General features: G+C 52.3%; 1 protein-coding gene across 1 annotated transcript; it reads left to right on the forward strand.

Annotated features, from left to right (window-relative positions):
• Positions 1-466: 466 nt before the first annotated feature.
• On the forward strand, positions 467-18822 carry CDX1 (caudal type homeobox 1). The gene is made up of 3 exons (XM_061424027.1): positions 467-1020; positions 15775-15920; positions 16731-18822. Exons 1-3 carry the CDS (start codon positions 576-578, stop codon positions 16935-16937), a joined length of 798 nt encoding a protein of 265 aa, XP_061280011.1. The 5' UTR covers positions 467-575; the 3' UTR covers positions 16938-18822.
• The last annotated feature ends 29 nt before the right edge of the window (positions 18823-18851 follow it).

Below are 18851 nucleotides of genomic sequence, written 5' to 3' on the forward strand. Positions count from 1 at the left end.
AACCCTGTTTGAAGTCAGCGGTTCCTCCCTTTCACCTCAAACTGGTCCCTACCGACTGCGCCACAGGCCGGGTGCGGTTGTGTGGCGCTAACCCGCATTCGCCCCACTACCACCACTCAGATCCCTTTTCTTCACCTGTACAATGGGGTTGCGGAGAGGTCGGTGTGGCGGCAGGGAGGACAAGGCCGCGGGGAGGACTAGCCCCCAAGGCCGCTAGGCCGGGGCCTTACAGGAGGCTCCCATACCTAGTGATGCCTCGATGCTCGCCGGGATGCGCCCTCCGCGCCCCCACCCTCTCTGGCCCCAGAGTCCACCTCCCGCTTGGGGCGGCAATTTGTCTCCTTTTGAACCCCCCGCCCCCGACGGGTTTCCCCCTTTGATTCGCGGCCTGGAGGCTCCCCCCGCTTTGAAATGCAAACCCGCCTCGGCTGGGGCGGCAGGCGGCCCGGAGCTATAAAAGGCCTGGGTGGGGCGGGCGGCAGCAGGGCTGGGAGTTCAGGTGTGCAGTCGCTCGTCGGGGCAGCCGGCTGCGGCGGCTCCAGGGCCCAGCATGCGCGGGCGGCCTCGCGGCCACCATGTACGTGGGCTATGTTCTGGACAAGGATTCCCCCGTGTACCCCGGCCCCGCCAGGCCCGCTAGTCTCAGCCTGGGCCCACAAGCCTACGGCCCTCCGCCCCCGCCCCCTGGACCCCCGCAGTACCCAGATTTCACCGGCTACTCTCACGTGGAGCCGGGCCCCGTGCCCCCTGCAGCCTGGAGTGCGCCCTTCTCTGCGCCCAAGGACGAATGGGCTGCCGCCTACGGCCCGGGCCCCACGGCTCCCACCGCCAGCCCGGCCCCGCTGGCATTCGGGCCCCCTCCGGACTTTGGCGCGGTGCCCACGCCCCCGGGGCCTGGCCCGGGTCTCCTGGCGCAGCCCCTCGGCGGCCCAGGCACTCCTTCCTCACCCGGAGCGCAAAGGCGGACACCCTACGAGTGGATGCGGCGCAGTGTGGCGGCTGGAGGCGGCGGTGGCAGCGGTAAGGATCCCTCTCTCGCTCTGGGCCTCCGAATGGTTCCCTTGGGCGCCAGCAGGTGCTGCCTGACCTCTGCCGTGGCCCTGCTTGGGTTCCAGAACGCGGCCCCCGTCCACTCTCCCTGGAGGCTGTTCTCTCAGTTTCCCCCTTCTGAATCCCGGCCTGCCAGAGCACTGGAAAGCACAACCTGTCTTTCCCTGTAGGTAGGGAAACTGAGACCCAAGCAATGAAGAAAGACGCCCTGTAGGAACTAAACACAGGTCCCCAGACCTTTATCCCTGGGTAAACTTCGGCAGCACTGGTCCAGGTGGCCATCTGTTCCTTGCACCCCTATCCCAGCCCTGGGACATGCAGTGTGTGCACACACACGCACTGGTCCAGGTGGTCATCTGTTCCTTGCACCCCTATCCCAGCCTCGGGACACGCAGTATGTGTGCACACACACGAGTCACGTTCCAGGTCTCAGTCCCCTATCCATATAATGAAGAGATTGGTGGGTCATATCCGTTGGGCTAAAAAAGAGCCTTCTTTGGTTAGATTGGTGGTGGTTGAGGGTCCCTACCTTACCATCCCAGGGCTCTCCCTGAACTCTTGACCCTGGGGGAGGGGACAGCAGCAGCAGTTGGGAAGGTGGCTGCTGTTTGGCTCCTGAGCCTGTGAACCTCCTGCCCCCAGGCAGGCCTCTCCGATCCACCCTCTTCAAAGGCTGGGGAGAGGGCAGGACAAAGGCTCGGCTTTAATAAGGGGCGGCCTGACCTCTTTATAGGTCCCCCCTTTGTCATGTAACAGGCTGGGCCTTGGCTCGGTAGTGACTCCTGTCGGCCGGAAAGTGAACATGATACCCCATTGTCCTGACTATGTTTGGCCTGTCCTGACAAAGGCCACCTGGCCTTAGGGGCGGGAAGTTGACCTGCCCACCCTTTGATGTCCAGCCCCTCCTCCCCTTCCCCCAGCTGGGAGTGAGCCTGGGCCTTCCCCACCTCCCCCCTCCTCTTCACCCCCACGTCCCCCCCACACGGACAGCTCATCCTGGGGCAGATGCTGCGGAGGGGGTGATCAGCAGCTACAGGTCTGGCTGCAACTGTACCACCTCCTTGAGAGTCCCCAGAACACAGAACCTCCTATCTGCCTCCAGAGGCCTCAGAAGACTGAGGTTTCTGCTGCAGCTGTACCACTTGTCTCTGTGGCTAAATAATAACAGTTAATTCTTACAGAGCACCTACTAACGCAGCAGGCGCTGACCTAAGATCTTTTCATCCTTATAACTTTATCATGGGGACTATTATCACCCCCATTTTCAAGATGAAGAAACTATGGCATAGAGAGATGACAAAGTAGGGCAAATATAGTTATACTGGTGTAACCAGTACATGGTGAGGCTGGGATGTGACCAAGCCTGTGCTCTAATGCTCTCAACAGAGTCCTTTAAATCAGCCATCTTTTCTAGGTCTCAGTTTTACCACCTGTGACATGAGCGAGAAGGGTCTTATACATTTGTTTGAGTTACAAAAGAACTCCTTTGAAAAATGTGGTGGAAAGCATAAATGTTCTCCCTAGGAAAAAAGAAAAAGTGTTTCCTAACTGGGCAGACAATTTCAGGGGTTCCAAAGGCCCCTAGAAGCTTTATCCATAAACCTCAGTTGAGAATTTTACCTTAGATTATATGAGACAAAGTGTCTGGGACCACTGACACTTGGGGTCCTGAGGTTCTGTGTCTGTTCTCTGAAGAAAGTCCACTTGTCCTGCTCCTTTATTCCAGTTGCTACTTCCTGCTCATCAGCCGACTATGGAGATGGACAGGGAGGTTCTCCAGGGGCCTGTGGCGGTCAGAGGACTGGCAGGAGCCCTGAGGAGCTTCCAGGCTGTGTGATGTCAGGCAAATCCTGGCTCTCTGGGCACTGGAGCTGCCAAACCCAGTTTGGCTCGGTCTCGAAAGTCATCTGCAAACTGTTGCCCTGGGCACATTGGAGGCCTAGGAGTAACTCTGCCCAAAGGCAAACATTCTTTCACCCTCACTCCCAGAAAGTAGAAAGGCGGGCCAAGGGAGGTTTGGGGGTTCCCAAGGAAAGTGGCCACCCCTGGAGCCAGGCAAGAACCACTCTGCCTTTTGGAAGCTAGAAGCTGCTGCCTGTCCACTCAGGTGGAGTCTGAATCTGACCAGTGTTCTTGAGGCGGGGGCAGAACTGAATTGAGGTTACAGACCCTCCCTGAGAGAGAGGCCAAGCCCCTCTCTTCTTTGGCCTCAGTTCGTCCCTCTGGGGAATGAAGATGTGGGGTCTCCAGGGGTGTTTCCTGGGTTACTCTGTTGTCTGGGACAGCAGAGGGAAGGTCAGTGCATGCCATCCCCCCCACCCCCCACCCCAGTGCTGCTGGCCCCCGATCTGATGGTATCCTTCCTGCCCCTTCCTTGCCTTCTGTGCTTCTAGCATTCTAGAATATCTGACTGGACAGTTAGAGACGAGACATACAGATGGGAAACTGAAGGCTGGAGATTGTAAGGGAATGTTCTAGTTTCACACAGGTGGAGGCTGGGCTGGGGTATATGTTGGATGAGTCAGTTAAAAATTTTCTGATGGCTTCCCATTATATTTAGGGCAAAATTTACACTTCTTCCTGAGATCTAGCTATATGTGCTGCTACAGGCAGGTCTTATACATTTGCTGTATTCCCTCTTCCAGGAAAACTCTTTGCAAGCTGTCTTACCTTTCAGGTCTTACTTAGCTTCATGGCCACTTCCTCAGAGAGGTCTTCCATGATGTTCTGAAGTCAGTGCCTCCCCCACATACCCGTTGATAATCTTTGCCTTGTTTCCTTCAGAACGTTAACTTACTTTGTGTTTGTGTGGTGTCTATTCCCACACCAACCCACCAAGGTAAACTCCCATGAAGTCCAGAACCATGTTTATTTGACCCATGACTGTGTTTCCCTGATAGCTCAGGTGGTAAAGAATCTGCCTGCAATGCAGGAGACCCCGGTTCAATTCCTGGGTCAGGAAGATCTGCTGGAGAAGGGATGGGCTTCCCTTGTGGCTCAGCTGGTAAAGAATATGCCTACAATGTGGGTGACCTGGGTTCAATCCCTGGGTTGAGAAGATTCCCTGGAGAAGGGAAAGACTACCACTCCACAGTTCTGGCCTGGTGAATTCCATGGGCTTGCAAAGAGTCAGACACGACTGAGTGACTTTCACTTCACTGCATTCCAGGCACCCAGCTCCGTGTGTGGCATTTAGTAGGTGCTCAATATTTTCTGATGAATGAATGAACAGGGCAAGTGTGTGAGGGACAGTAAGAGAGCTCTGGGAGAAGAGGGGAGAGATGAGATCTCAACCTGGAGATGGGACCCACGACTGTCCAGCTGAGCCGCTCACGCCAGTGGTGGAAGCCTGGTTGCCCCTTTCTCCCTGTTCCACGGATGGTCAGTACTCTATTCTTACCTGGGGAATTGGCGGAGCTGAGGCTGGGACTAAGATGCCAGTTGTACCTAAGGAGAGGGCAACAAAGCTTGGGAAGGTGCAAGAGAGGCTATTATGTTGTCCATAAACAAAATATTAGCCAGTTCTGAGTGATGACTGTCACTTGACTGAGGCCAGGATGGGAAATGACTGCAAGTGGCTCTATTCTTTTTTGTCTTCCCCTTTTAACTATAAATATTTTATTTAGGAATCATCCTCTGTCAAAGGTTCAGTCTCTGATGCAGTATCAATAAATAGTTTTTCACAGGTTAATGGCCCATTGGCGTGGCTAAAGTCCCACACAAGTAGGGTAATGCCCACTCAGATGATAAGACTTTTGTAGCAGGGTTTGGATCTTGGTCCAACCTCTTCAGCTATCAGATGGAGAAACTGAGGCCCATGGAGGGGATGAACCCTCCTCCCCCAACTACGTTCCAGGCCTTCTCCCTTGGCCCATTGCCACAGCCACCAACCTGGCCTCTTACCTTCAGCCTCTCCCCAATACCCTGCTGCTGCTGCTGCTCCTGCTGTTTAGTCGCTAAGTTGTATCCAACTCTTTGCAATTCCATGGGCTGTAGCCCACCAGGCTCCCCTGTCCATGGGATTTTCCAGGAAAACATACTGGAATGGATTGCCATTTCCTCCTCCAGGGGATCTTCCTGACCCATGGATCGAATCTGCATTGCCAGTGTCTCCTGCATTGGCAGGCAGATGCTTTACCACTGAGCCACCTGGGAAGCCCCCCTACTGCCCTCAGTTCAGTTCAGTCACTCAGTCATGTCCAAATCTTTGCGACCCCATGAACTGCAGGATGCCAGGCCTCCCTGTCTGTCACCAACTCCCGGAGTCCACCCAAACCCATGTCCATTGAGTCGGTGATGCCATCCAACCATCTCATCCTCTGTCGTCTCCTTCTCCTCCCGCCCTCAATCTTTCCCAGCATCAGGGTCTTTTCAAATGAGTCAGCTCTGACCTTGATGTCCTCTAAACCAGGGGTCTCCAACCCCCTGGTACTGGTGTGTGGCCTGTTAGGAATGGGTGGCACAGCAGGAAGTGAGCGGTGGGTGAGCAAGCAAAGCTTCATCTGCCATTCCCCATTGTTCACATTACCACCTGAACTATCCCCCACCCCCATACTTGGAAAAACTGTCTTCCATAAAACCAGTCCCTGGTGCCAAAAAGGTTGGGGGGCCACTGTTCTAAACCACTACTGGATTTACCTTCTCAAAGCTCATCCCCTGCTCAAGAGCATCCCATGGCTCCCCACTGCCATGGAATTGCCCTTTTGTTTTATACCATTCGATTGCTGTAATGAAAATCCAGCCCCACTTCAGAGTCCTTTTGAGAACCAGCCCCAACCCACTCTTGAAGCCACTTTCCCATTAGTTTGTTGAGATACAGAAATGCTTACCTGGGATGGTTAAGAGTCCAGCTTCAGCGCCTCAAGCCTGAAATTGTGTTTCTGTTAGAAGCTGCATCAGCTGCAGTCAAATTGATGTGGATCATTTCTCTAAGCCTCAGCTTCTTCCACTGTGATATCAAGATTATAGCAGGATTACACCTTGAGGCAATGGTTCCTGTAAAACACAGCCCTGAGCCTGGCATACAGTAGGTACTCAGTGTACTGGTGCCTGTGACCATCTCCACCTGTCATTAGCAGGTACATGAGAGCACACACCTCATACTCCCTGCCTCTCTAGTGTGGGTTTCTTGACCTGAACTGCCCTCCTGTATCTTTACCAGGTCAAATGCTGCTTCTCCAAGGCCACCTCCTCTAGGAAGCCCTCCTTGGTTCCCTCCCCTCCAAGCACTGTATCAGATCCTTTTTGAACATTTATCACTGACTGTCTTGTTGATCTCTGCCATCTGCCATCTGTTATCCCCTCAAGGAACCGTCCTAGTCAGTCTCATCCTTCTCATCATGCCTTGCACATAATAGGAGCTCATGATAAAGCTAATAACTGTGACATCGGCTGAGTCTCTACCATGTGCCAGGCACTGTGTCAAAAACTCTGCATGGGTGATCTCATGTAAGTCTCATAATAGCTGTAAGAGGTGTGAGGATCTATTAGTAGCTTCATTTTTACAGATAAGAGTTAATGAGGCTCAGAGAGGGTAAAGTGACTTGCCAAAGCTCACATGGCCACGTTTGCTGCTGCCCAGGGTTCAAACCTAGCCTCTGCAGCCCGATGACCATCTATCAGATGAAGCAACACACTCAGAATGGGAACCCAAGCCCCCCTCCCCATGTGCATTCCAGTCCAGGTGGGGAAAAGGAGGCCAGTCAGTGATGAGCTGTAAGAGACTGAAGTGGGAGGATGGGCACAGCAGGCTGTTTAAAACCGGTTCTCCAGGCAGAAGCTCCATTCGCCACCTCGTCTTTCAGATGTAGCTGGGAAGGGGGGAATGACCCAGTTAGAAGGTGGCAGAAGGCTTTTTTTGGTTGGGTGTTTTCCCCCCACTTTGCCGATATTGCTGCTGAGAGTTTGGGGAGTTGTTCTGAAGGACCAAAACAGCTTTATTAGCAGCAAGCCTCTCTTATTGGTGGGAATTATCTTAATGAGATGCCTCTCAAGTTTCTGTCCCAGAGTTTTTGGGACCTGGAAACAACATATATGTCTGGAGTCAGGTCCAACACCATATTAAGAGGCTAAGCCCTCCCCTGCCATACTTGCCCCTCAGCCTTATAGGGGTGCCCCCACAAAGACCCCTCAGCATCAACAGAGAGAGGGAACAGGCATCATTGGACACCAAGACTGACCCTCCAGGCTCCCATGTCTTCCCATTGCTCTCAAAGTCAAATCCAAGCCCCTTACCCTAGGGCTCAAAACCCTGCTAGCCTTTTCAGCCTCCTCTTGTGCCTTTTCTCATTCATTCATGAGGCAGGCGGGTGGTGCTAGTCTCTGAGTCTTTCTTCTCTTCTGCTAGGTGCTGGGGATTCCTGCCAGGGCAAGGCACAAGGGGTCCCTTGGGGGTCTGGCCCTCTGTTGCTACTCTCTCTGCTTTAGGGCCTTTGCACATGCTCTCCTGTCTTCCTGGGATATTCTTCCCCATTGGTGACATAGAGACCTCCTTCTCAACCATCAGATCTTGGCTTAGATGTCATCTTCTCCAGGACACTTTCCTCAAGCTAAATAAAGTAGGCTCTCTACCCCCTGCCACCCGCCCCCACATCTTAATCATAATAACTGTAAGAGGTGTGAGGTTATGCTCTGAGCTCAACGCTTCCTTTCCTTCACACTAATCACAGTTTGTAACTATTTCTTATGCTGGTTTGTTTTTAATCTACCCCCCACCCTTGAAAGTGGGAATGAACCATTTAACAAATAAGTACCAAGCACTTCCCATAGTAATAATAATAAGCACTACCATCCATTGAGTACTCACTATTTTTCAAATGCAAGTGTTTTTGACCCCAGAACAACACATTTCTCTATTAGAGTAGTGGCTGTGACTAAGGCTATGCAAACAGTGGAGTTAGACAGAAGGATGTCCTTTGGAGGTTAAGCCAACCAGCTGATGGATGGGATGTGGGGAGCGGGGAAATTGCCACCTAGGCTTTTGGCCTGAGTGGCTGGAGGAGAGGGGCCATTTACTGTGAGGAGAAGGCCAGGAAGCAGTGAGTCTGTGTTAAGTTTAACAAGGATTCATCAAGTACTCACTGTGTGTGTGTCTGGAACAGTTGTAGAACCAAATGAGCAAGATGCATGGTCTCTGCCATCATGGAGCATGTAGGCAGCCAGGAACCAAGGGGAAGGGATTTGCTAAGGTCCCTCGGTGAGCATGAAAAGGGCTGGGGTCCACAGCCCCTCCCTCCCTGCACCTCTGCCCCAGATATGATTCTTTAGGACCCACACCTGCGGACAATTAGGCAGGGACCTCACCTCCAGACCAGAGAAGGATGGCCAGGGTAGGGCAGAGGCCTGGAAACTCCACCAGGAGACAGTTGAGAGGCTGCAGGTTGTTCAGCCCAGAAGACAGAGGGATGCAGTTGCTGCTGGTAACTCTCAGAAGGGCTGTTCTAGGCCAGAGGTGCCCCCTATTTCTGGTGCCCCTTGTGGAAAATCCTAGGAAGAATATAACTGGGTGATGAGCGCAAGGACAGGCTGCTTTGCAGATAGTCCAAGAGTCGGGTTAGGTATATGCTACGAGGGTGTGGGCATCTGGACTTTGCTGGGAGTTTGGTCTAGCTGTGTTGTCCAATAGAACTTCCTGTAATGACGGCTCTGTATCTATACTGTCCAGTGTGGTAGCCATTAGCTACATGTGTCCACTGAGCACTTGCTATATGGCTAGCATGACTAAAACACTGAATTTTTAGTTCTATTTAATTAATTTTAATTTAGGCAGCCAGATGTGGCTAGTAGCTATCATATGGGACAGTGCAGGAAAATTCCTCTCCAGAGTTCCCAGCACGGTAATCCATTCCTGATGTGCCCCTTATTCTCCACTGAGGATTCTCTGGCCTCTTTTGTCCCTGCAGTCATCATCTTTTTGTCTCTGCATCATCATCTTCTTCCCCCTGCTCCTCCTCGTCCTTTCCCTCTTATCCCCCCTCCTCCCTTCCCCTCTTTCTTTTTCTCCACTGTCACAGATAGCTTTTTTAATATCTTGTTAAATACATGAGCACATCTACTCTCCACAGCTTCCATGTCTGAAGGAGGCATTCCTGTCCTCATTTCACAGATGAGTAATGGGATTCAGAAATGTTCCGTGACTTGCCTGGGTTCCCACTGCTAGCCCATGGCCAGGCCGGGTTAGAACCATCAGGTCTATTTGACTATGAACTTTCTGTCCTCTTTACTGCCTCCCATAGCCGAGTCAGATTGGGGACCTCATTGAAGAAGATAGGTGAGGGGAAGATGCAGAGGCAGCTGGGGAGGAGGAAGGGCGGTGCTGACTGAGCTTGGTGCCTAGGAAGGGGGGTGACAGTGGGGTGGAGAAGCCGCCTAAACCTGCAGGGCCCCAGAGTGTGGCTGGTCTGGCCATCCTCTCATCTCACTCCCACAGCCATGCTAGCCTCACTCCTGCTCCAGGAATGAGCAGGAGTGAATGAGGACTCGTGCTAGAGCAGCTAGGACTGGCAAACCAGCCAAAACAAGAACTAATCATGGGCCCAATAGAGAGCCTCAGGGCCCGGGGAGGATATCTATCCATCATGGAACTGGGCAACAGAAGTCCACCCACTGGTCATACACATGGGGGAATGGTTCCAAGCAGAACCTCACATGTCCAGCTGGTGGCCCAGCCAGACCTCCCCACCCCCAGGCAATGTTGTTTGCCCTGAGGGCCCCCATCAGGCGGCATTCCTCCTTCTCCCAAGGGATCCCTCCAACATCCGCTTCTACAAATAGCTCAGTTCAGCTTGTTGTCTCCATAGCTCTTTGCCCTTTGCAAACTGCTTTCATATCCATTCTGCTCCCCAGGGGGAAGGGAAGCCCAAAGAAGTTCAACCACTTGTTAAATCCATTAGCTAAGGATGCAGACCTGGGCCCATGGGCTCAGAGCTACAGAGAAGTTCAGAATCTACAGGGCCCTGGGAGCTGACACCCAACCTTCTGCTGCATAGGAGAAACAGGCCCAGAGGGGAGAAGGGACTTACTTATGGCCACACAGGTGGCACAGCACCGGGACATACTTAATTCAGCTGGTGATTCAGAATCCCCTCCGGTAAGCTTGTTAAAGATGGCAGAGAGACCAGGACACAACAGGCCTGAGAGCTTGTGAATACGTATTTTTAACAAGCATCCATGCCTGCCTGTGTGCATTTCTCTGTGTCTGTGTATGTCTGTTGGGTGTGGGGGATTTTGATGTATGGCCAGTGGGATTGGACCACACAGAGAGGGGTCATGGATTTGTGTTCCAAGCTCTGAGGGCCAGAGCTGGCAGTGTCATCCCTCAGGGCCACAGTCCCAGCAGGAAGAGGTCAAAGGAAGTGCTGACCCAGAGGCCACTTGATTTTCTGGGAGCCACCAACCCTGCCCTGGGGGCAGAGGCTGAACTCTGTCCTTGCCTGGCCCAGGCTGGATGAGGAGGCCCCACTGCAGACCGCCAGGCTCCTGCCCGCACCCTCCAGCTGGGCAGACTTTGTTTCTAGACTCTCAGGGAAATCAGTCTTAGAATTCTTTCAGCAATAATAACAAATATAATCAGAGCATCAACAAACATTGGGAACTTCATGTTTCCAAGTTGGAAGGGACCTTATAAATAAATGGTCTCATCCAACATACAATCCATTGCTTAGATCCATTTCCCAGCATCCCTGCCCTGTGGTTATCCCACCATGGAAATCATTAGGATCTACCTTTCCCTGCATGTGTTCGGTATATGCTAGGCATCATTCATCCGTCCATCTCAAGTGATCCCCTAAATACTCAGGGTGGGAGTTAATTATGGGAGACCTTACACTGGGTGATAGGTTCTAGTGCTGTTTCTAAAACCAGACAGACCTGGGCCAGGTCCCACCCTCAGATGTGCAGACCTTGCTGGGCCTCAGTGTTCTCATCTGTAAACTGGGGCTAACACCACCTGCACAGCTTCATAGGTTGTTGAGAGATGTATACAAAGTTCTTGACACATGGACATATTGGCTGTTATTAGAATAATTATTGCCATTTTGTAGATACAGAACATGAGACTCAGAACCCAGCCAGTGAGAAGCTGGACAGCAAGCCCTAGAGGTCTGCCTGCTCAAACAACCACATGTCACGGTCACCTGGAGAGCTATTCAAGTATCAAATCCCCAAGCCCAATTTTAGTGCCCCTGAGTCTGAACTTCTGGGCCAGAATCTGTGCTTTTAAAAGTTTCCTCAGGCATTTGAGGCTGCTGGTCAGGAGTCAGGACATTTAGCCTGGAACTTCCCAGGGCCTCTGCTGTGCACGCTTTAGGGGTGGGGAGCTTGCTAACCTCTATGGCAGCCTGATGCATATGGATGGACCGTTCCTAGCATCCTACAACCAGAGAAGAGAGAAAGACTCTCATTTGGAGAGTTATCCAAGCCTCTTCTCCTCTCATGCTTCACCCCTAAGAGCTGGTGGGGGGACTCCCACCCTCTCTCCCACCTACGTGCCCTGGCATCTGGCCCAGAGGGTTATTCATTAGGTGACTGGGAGTGGCCTGGCCCCCATCAGACACCTGTTACAGGAGTCCGGACTTCCCTCTTAGGCCCAGTGTCCCAAAGGCCTGTAAATCATTCATCCTGGGCGCTCTCCCTGCCCCACCGCTGTCACGCACCTCCCTGCTCCCTCCCTTCTGGGCCCCCAGGGTGGCACTGGTGATAACAGGAGGGGAAAGGAGGGTTGCTCACAGCAGTGGGGAGTTCTGGCCCAGAGTTGGGACTGGAGCCCAGGGCGCCTGATTGTCATTAAAAATACAAATTCACATCTTCAGAGGGTAAAAATGCAAATACCCCAAAGACTCCCTCTTCCCTGTGGCTCCCCAGGCTTCAGTCCCTTCTCCAGGCAGCCCCGATACTGGCTTCCTGTGTATTCTTACAGAAAGAACTCCGTGGGTGCACAAACATGTTCGAGTGCGTGTGTGTGTGTGTGTTCCATTTTTATACGAAAATAGTAACATACTTTTCACACCATTTTGCCGTTTAAAAAACGTAATGTTTTTAGAAATTGCTCCACGTTGGCACATATAGAGCTTTATAATTTCTTCTTAATGACTGCCTAATGATCCTCTCCATGGATGTACCCTCTCTTATTAACTAGTCCTGACTCATAGACATGTACATGGTTCTTAACTTTTGTACTATCTGAAACAGTACCTCTCTGGGCAGTTTTCTGTGGGATCACTCCCTGGAAGAGGGATTCAGGAGTCAAAGGGCATGTGCATGTTAAATGAGGCTGAGATCACCAAGTTGGGCTCCAAGGAGGACATTCCCATTATCACCCTCTGGCCAGCAGATGGGACTTTCTGGTTCCTGGACCACACAGTATGATTTCAAACATTTGGTTCTTTGGCAGAGCCATTTTCTCAGCAATAAATTTTGTGCTTTGAGCAACTTCCCCAGATAGAAGTTGGTCTGTGTGTTCCTGAGCCCACCAGCCCCTCTCTTGGATCCAGGAGGCTGTAACAGGTCCTGGGTCTTCACTGGCAGCCTTGCTAGAGGTGCAGCTACACAGAGAGGAGTAACTATGCAGCCAGAACCCCATCTCTTGTCTAGTTCCTGATGCCCCCAGAGTTGGGGGAAAGAGCCCAGGCTGGAGGTCAGGAAACCTGAGCCCAGATTGATACCACTACCAGGCAGGATGACCCTCAGCAAGTGCCCTTCTCTGAGCTTTGATTTCCCTCATATATGAAATGGGTGTAATGGATCCCCACTTGCTCATCAGGGAGGATAGGAGTAAGGGTTGGATGCCTGAGGAAAAGGGTGTCTTTATAGTCTCTCAGGCTGAGGTCTGGGTGGGCAGGAAGCCTCCTCCCCCCACTCCCAAAAGTGAATCTTTTTGGCATTTTCAACCTGAGGGCCATCCAGGCCCAGCCAGGACTTTGGGGATCTGCCCTCACCATGGTCTGGACCCTCTCTTCCAGAAATACAAGTGGACGATGGGCCTGCCGTTTGAGCTTCTATTGCCAACGCTTAGAGGGCCATATAGCAGGCTCTGTGGATCCCAAATCTGGTGGGGTGAGGAGCTACGCACCACAACAGGAGCTGCAGGCCTGGTAACTGCCTGGGGCTTCAGTAACCCTGAATGTACAGGGAGTTTGAACTAAAAGAACTCACAAGGCCTCTCTTATTTGGACCTCTGGCTGCTGTATAACCATTCTGAACGTCAGTATCTTCATCTATTATGTGGGAGGAGACTGAACTTCCATGACCCTTTCTGGCTTTGGCCCAGTGAACCCAGCGGGGCTGTGGGTTCAGAGATCTGCTGGGTTCCAGCGGTGGTGGCATTAGGCAGAATTGTTTTTGAGCTGGCATTGAATTTTCTAGGTCAAGAAGGGGCCCCATCTGGAGCCAAGGCCTCGGCAGCCACTCCCTGGTCCCTTTCCTGGGTTAGGCCTGGCTGAGGGCCGAGGCTGTCTCGTGCTGTGTCGGGCAATGGGCTGAGGTCAGTGATTGTGGAAGAGTCCAGTGTGGTTCTGCTGCTCTGGCAGGAAACTCAAGGGAAAGAGCCCAGGAACATCTGCTGTCTCCTGTTCTCCACAAACCACTTGGCTCTTGGGGAGCCCAGCACTGTCCTGCCAAGCTGTGTGGGCTGGGTGGGGAAGGCGGAGGCTGGAACAGTGTTGGGGGGTGGTTAGCACAGGGGTGCTGAGGGACAGTTAGGCCCAGAGCTGGGACCACGGAGATGAAGGTCAGGTTGTTGGGGGGGCATCTGGGTGAAGTGGGAGAGGTCGATGGTTATGCAGACTGGCCATGCCCTGGTGGGATGCAGGGGCGAGTCTGGAAATGCTTACATGTGCCTCCTGGTCATAGCCACGTGCTCAGTTTCTTACAAAAGGACACTGGTATTGAGTCAGGCCCTCACAGCAGCCCAGGCCAAGCATGACTCTTTAATAGTCTCTCCAGACAGACCTCTGATCCCAGCCTGAAAGAGATCCCTGACATTAACCCATGCAGTTCCTGGTCCAAGGCTGAGTCTTATGTGGAAGCCAAGCTACCACCTTCTTTCTCCTGAGTTATGGCAGGTCTCCCCACACTTCCCCTTTCTCACCAGTCTGTTCTCTATGCAGCAGCCAGAGGCATCTTAAGAGGCATCTTAAAACCTATATCAAATCTCATGTCTCCTCTGCTCAAAACCCTGTAATGGCTCCTGTCCCAGACAGAGCAAAACCCAGAGTCCTTTTCATGGCCTGTGGGCCTCGCATGACCTGCCCACCCCCCTGCTTACTGCATCCTGGGCGCACCAGCCTTCTCAGTGTTCCTCCCTCTTCAGACAGCAGGCACATCCCCTACTCAGGGCCTCTGCACCTACTGTTCCCTCTGCTTGGGCACCTCTTCCCCAGACAGCTGCATTGCTCTTTCCCTCACTTCCTTTAGATCTTTGCTCAAGCTCCCCTTCAAGGTAAGGCCTTCATGGACCACTCTGTTCAAAATCATAGCCTCTCTCCTCCCTAAATTCCCAGTCCTTCTTTTTTCTCTGAAATACTTTTCATCAATTAACATATCAAATAATTTTCATATTTTTTTATTTTTACTCATCTCCCTCCACTAGAACCTAAGCTTCAGGAGGGCAGGGACTTTTAATTCTGCTCCCTGCTGTACCCGGGACTTGGCCCACAGCAGGAACTCGGTAAATATCTGTGGGCTGGCCTGAGCACTCCTGCTGTGTGTCTGGGCTCAGGCTGGAGCGCGAATGGCTCCAAGCAGACCAGCCCCCTGGGTGCAGCCCCAGCTCAGGACTTCGTGTTTAGAACCAGGGTCTTTTGAGGAACCTGACAAGTCCTGGGGAACAACCAGCAGTCCCAATACTTTCTGTCTGATTGTTTGGCCAGCAACCAACAGGCATTCAACAGGAAGTGAGGAGCATATACCCCAGGGCAGTTCCTGAAAGCTTCCTGCTTCCAGCCTCTGGCTGTGGCGGCCCTTCCTGCTCTCTCCACCACAGGAGAGAAGAGCAGCTGATGTCTCTATCTCAACCTACCCTGCTGGCAGGTGTTCCTCCAAGGATCCCCGAATTAGAACCACCTGGGGAGCTTGTGAAAAATGCAGATTCCACCCAAGGCTTTCGAGTTGACATGCTCAGTGATGCTCTGGAAGCTGTGCTTTTCCCAAGTTCCCCATGTGTCTGTTGTGCAGCCACACCTGGGAACTGGTGCATAAAAGCTGGTGGGCCTGGCAGTCAGAGTAGGGCTCTGGGTCAGCAGACCTGGCGGAAACCCCAACTCCACCTGCAGCTTGCTGGGTAACCCTGGGCAAGTTGTATCCTGTCTCTGAGCCTTGTGCTCAGTCGCTCAGTCGTGTCCAACTCTGCGATCCCATGGACTGTAGCCTGTCAGGCTCCTCTGTCCGTGGGATTCTCCAGGCAAGACTACTGGAGTGGGTTACCATGCTCTCCTCCAGGGGATCTTTCTGACCCAGGGATTGAACCCACATTCCCTGCATCTCCTGCATTACAGGCAGATACTTTGCCTGCTGAACCATTGAGGAAGCCTCTCTCTCAGTGTTAGGGGCCCCAGATGGGCATAAGAACAGTGCTTGACTCCCAGGTTGGAAGTCTCCAAGCCTGATTGTTACTCTCTCAGCGTTCTTCTTCGGGGGTCCTGGATTGCTCCTCCTCCTGGGAGCCCTGCCTTGGCCTTCTGCAGGCTCCTCTCCCCACTCATCTCTCCTCTTGGCACTTCTGCTTCTCAGGTAAGACTCGGACCAAGGACAAATACCGGGTGGTCTATACCGACCACCAGCGCCTGGAGCTGGAGAAGGAGTTCCACTACAGCCGTTACATCACCATCCGGCGGAAATCAGAGCTGGCCGCCAACCTGGGGCTCACTGAACGGCAGGTGTGTAGGGCCCCTACTTCAGCCACAGGAGCAGTACTGCGAGTCTGACCTCCAGGCTACCAGGCAGATTATGGAGCTCAGTCAAGGGAGAACAGAGAGGTTTTCTCCTGGCCATGGTCATACAACACAACAGAAACAGAGCTGCTGCCATGAATCCCCTGGCCAATAAAACCCAATATCCCTGGGCACCAATACAGGGATAGGGGATCTGATTAATTCTAGGCTATAGCAGTCTTTGATCAGTGCTGTTTAAATCCAGAGGAGGGAGCAGTCACAGGGAGGACAGGGAGGGCTTCCTGGAGGAAGGGTGTTAGAGTATGGCTTTGGAAGATGGAGAGGAAGAGGGTTACAGAAAAAGTTGTCTTAAGAGTAAAGGAGCAGGGGTGGAGGGGTGGGTGTGGGGGTGGGAGGGAGGCTCAAAAGGGAGGGGATATATGTATACTTATGACTGACTCATGTTGTTGCACAGCAGAAACCAACACAACATTGTAAACCAATATCTTCTAATTAAAAATAAATAAAAATTAAAAAATAAAGTAAAAGGATGGAGGAACAGCTGCAACTCCTATATTTTGCTGGGCAGAATAAAAAAAATATTACAGGTACTTCAAAAAAAAATAAAAGGCAGGGTAACAGGTTCCAGAAAGGGAGAACATGTTCACGGTACATGAACAGTTGGGGTAGCTGGAGCCGGAGGGAAGCCCCAAATGCCACATCAAGAAACAAGAGCTCCACTGCCCTCTCTCTTCCTCTTGCTCTGTCATTCAGTCTCCACACCTTCTGCCCCATCTCTGTTCTCTGACCCCACAGGTGAAGATCTGGTTCCAAAACCGGCGGGCCAAGGAGCGCAAAGTGAATAAGAAGAAGCAGCAGCAGCAGCCTCCACAGCCACCCCCACCAGCCCATGACATCACCTCCACCCCAGCAGGGCCACCCCTGGGGGGCCTGTGCCCCAGCTCTGCTAGCCTCCTGGGTGCCTCCTCCCCAGTGCCTGTCAAGGAGGAATATCTGCCATAGCCCCCTGACCAGCCTTGTGGGCTGGGGGCCTTGAGGACTCAGGTGCTGGGAATGTGGCTCCTGTGGGGGCCCAGGAGTCTGAGTCCCAAGCCATACCACTGACCTTCTGAGTAACCCTGGACAAATCACCCACCTATTCCCTGCATCCCCTGGGCCCAACTGTGCAATGAACCTGTTGAATAGGACCTTTTCCCACTTTGGTGTTCTAGGCCTCAGGGGGATAAGGGTGCCTGGGGTGGGAAGTCTTAATTCCCAAGAGGCAAGGTGAGGAGGATCTAGCTCCTCCTCCATAGGCTCAAAGGTGGGAGGCTGTTGTAGGGACCAGATTCCTGGAGAAAGGAGATGGAATCCAGGGAAGATGGCTTGCAGACCATGACCTGAGGGGGTCCAAGGGAAGGGTGCCAGCCTGCCTTTTCCTGCAGGCTCACGTCTACCTGCCCCCATCATCACATGCCTCGAACCCTCTCCTTGCGGGATGCAAAGTACAAAGCCCTCAGGCAAAAGCCCTTTTGAGCCTGGGCAAAAGATGACCATCCTGTCTGAGCTACACAGCATATCCCCTCACACCCATTCTCAGTGGGGTTTCCAGATTGTGGGGAGGCCCCTGCAGGGGACACAGGGGCAGAGTCTACCCTACCAAGTTTCTACCACCCCACCAGGCTGTCCCTTGGGGACCACGCCTCAGAGAGCCCCCAGAGGACTTTCTCTGAACCAAACAGACCTCACAACTGGGCAAGTGTGTTGCACAGAGAATGGAATCTCTTGGATGCAGCTTCAAGAATAAACTTTTTTTTTCTCTTTTTAAAAATGTATAAAAATCATTATAAATAGCATGAAAGGAAACAGCAACTGCATAGTCCCTCCTAGTCTCTGCAGGCATACAACAAGGTCACCTTTAAAACACATTTGAAAGATCAAAACACTACATCATTAGAGTAAGTCTATGAGACTATGTCAAATTTTAAGTCCATTTTGTAAGCAGAATCATCAGATTCAATCTTTCAGTCTTTTGAATTTTTAAAATACTCAGGGATTTCTTTTAACAGATGACATTCGTTGGGTACTCCCACGTGCCAGGCATGGCTGGACCTGGGGAATGCACAGTCCTTGCCCCCAGAATTCCCAGTCTGAGCTATGCTTTAGGTATCAGGGGAGCAGAGCATCCAGGGAGTCCAGAAAGAGCTCCCAGCTTATCTTGGAGGATCTGGAAGGCTTCCTGGAGAAGGGGATGTTTGAAGTGAGGCCTATAGGACTAGTGGGTGTTGTCAAGCCAAGACGGAGGAATGGTTAAAAAAAAAAAAAAAGATTATGAGCAACATAAGCTTGAAAGTCTACTTTTTAGAAACTCCTGATATTGTCAGCTCCCTTTCAGAGGTGGAGAGGAGTCTGTTGCCTGGGGCCTTCACTCCCTAGAGGGATCCAGTGCCAGCTGCCTCCCCTCTGTTTACTGTTCTGGGAGGTGGCCCAGCCATAAAAACTGTGTGCAGTCTGCCTGCCTGCCCTTTGCTCCTGAGGCACATGACGACAATGCGCGAGGTGGATCTAGTCCCCGCATGCGTCCCTGAGGAGCAGAGGCTCTTCTCTCTCCTCCTCCTCCTGGTGGCCTGGGAGGCAGCACAGCTTAACTGAGGATGGTGGACGTCTAAGGCATGGGGACCTGGTGGAACCAGGGGAAAGGACCAGGCCTCCAGGAGCAGAGGAAGAAGATTGGTGGCAGTGTGGCTAGCAGTGATTGAATATAGTTTTCTGATCTTCAGAAATGTTTGCTGTGTGACCCTCGGGTAATTGCTTCCCTACTCATTTCCCCATCTGTAAGACAAAGGAGCTTGTTTATCAAGGAAAAAAAATGGCTCTGGTCAAGTAAGTTTGGGAAGTCCTGCAGACTCAACCCTTCTGGGATAGTCACAGTGGTGT

The sequence above is a fragment of the Bos javanicus genome, chromosome 7 (assembly GCF_032452875.1).
Source record: "Bos javanicus breed banteng chromosome 7, ARS-OSU_banteng_1.0, whole genome shotgun sequence".
In the NCBI taxonomy this organism is placed as follows: domain Eukaryota; kingdom Metazoa; phylum Chordata; class Mammalia; order Artiodactyla; family Bovidae; genus Bos; species Bos javanicus.

What these genes read in the sequence shown, in the direction of transcription:
- CDX1 (XM_061424027.1), top strand. Translation starts at nt 576, where the DNA reads ATGTACGTGGGCTATGTTCTGGACAAGGATTCCCCCGTGTACCCCGGC. An exon ending in TGGAGGCGGCGGTGGCAGCG is followed by an intron (nt 1,021 to 15,774) that starts GTAAGGATCCCT and finishes TCTGCTTCTCAG; the next exon opens with GTAAGACTCGGACCAAGGAC. An exon ending in TGGGGCTCACTGAACGGCAG is followed by an intron (nt 15,921 to 16,730) that starts GTGTGTAGGGCC and finishes CTGACCCCACAG; the next exon opens with GTGAAGATCTGGTTCCAAAA.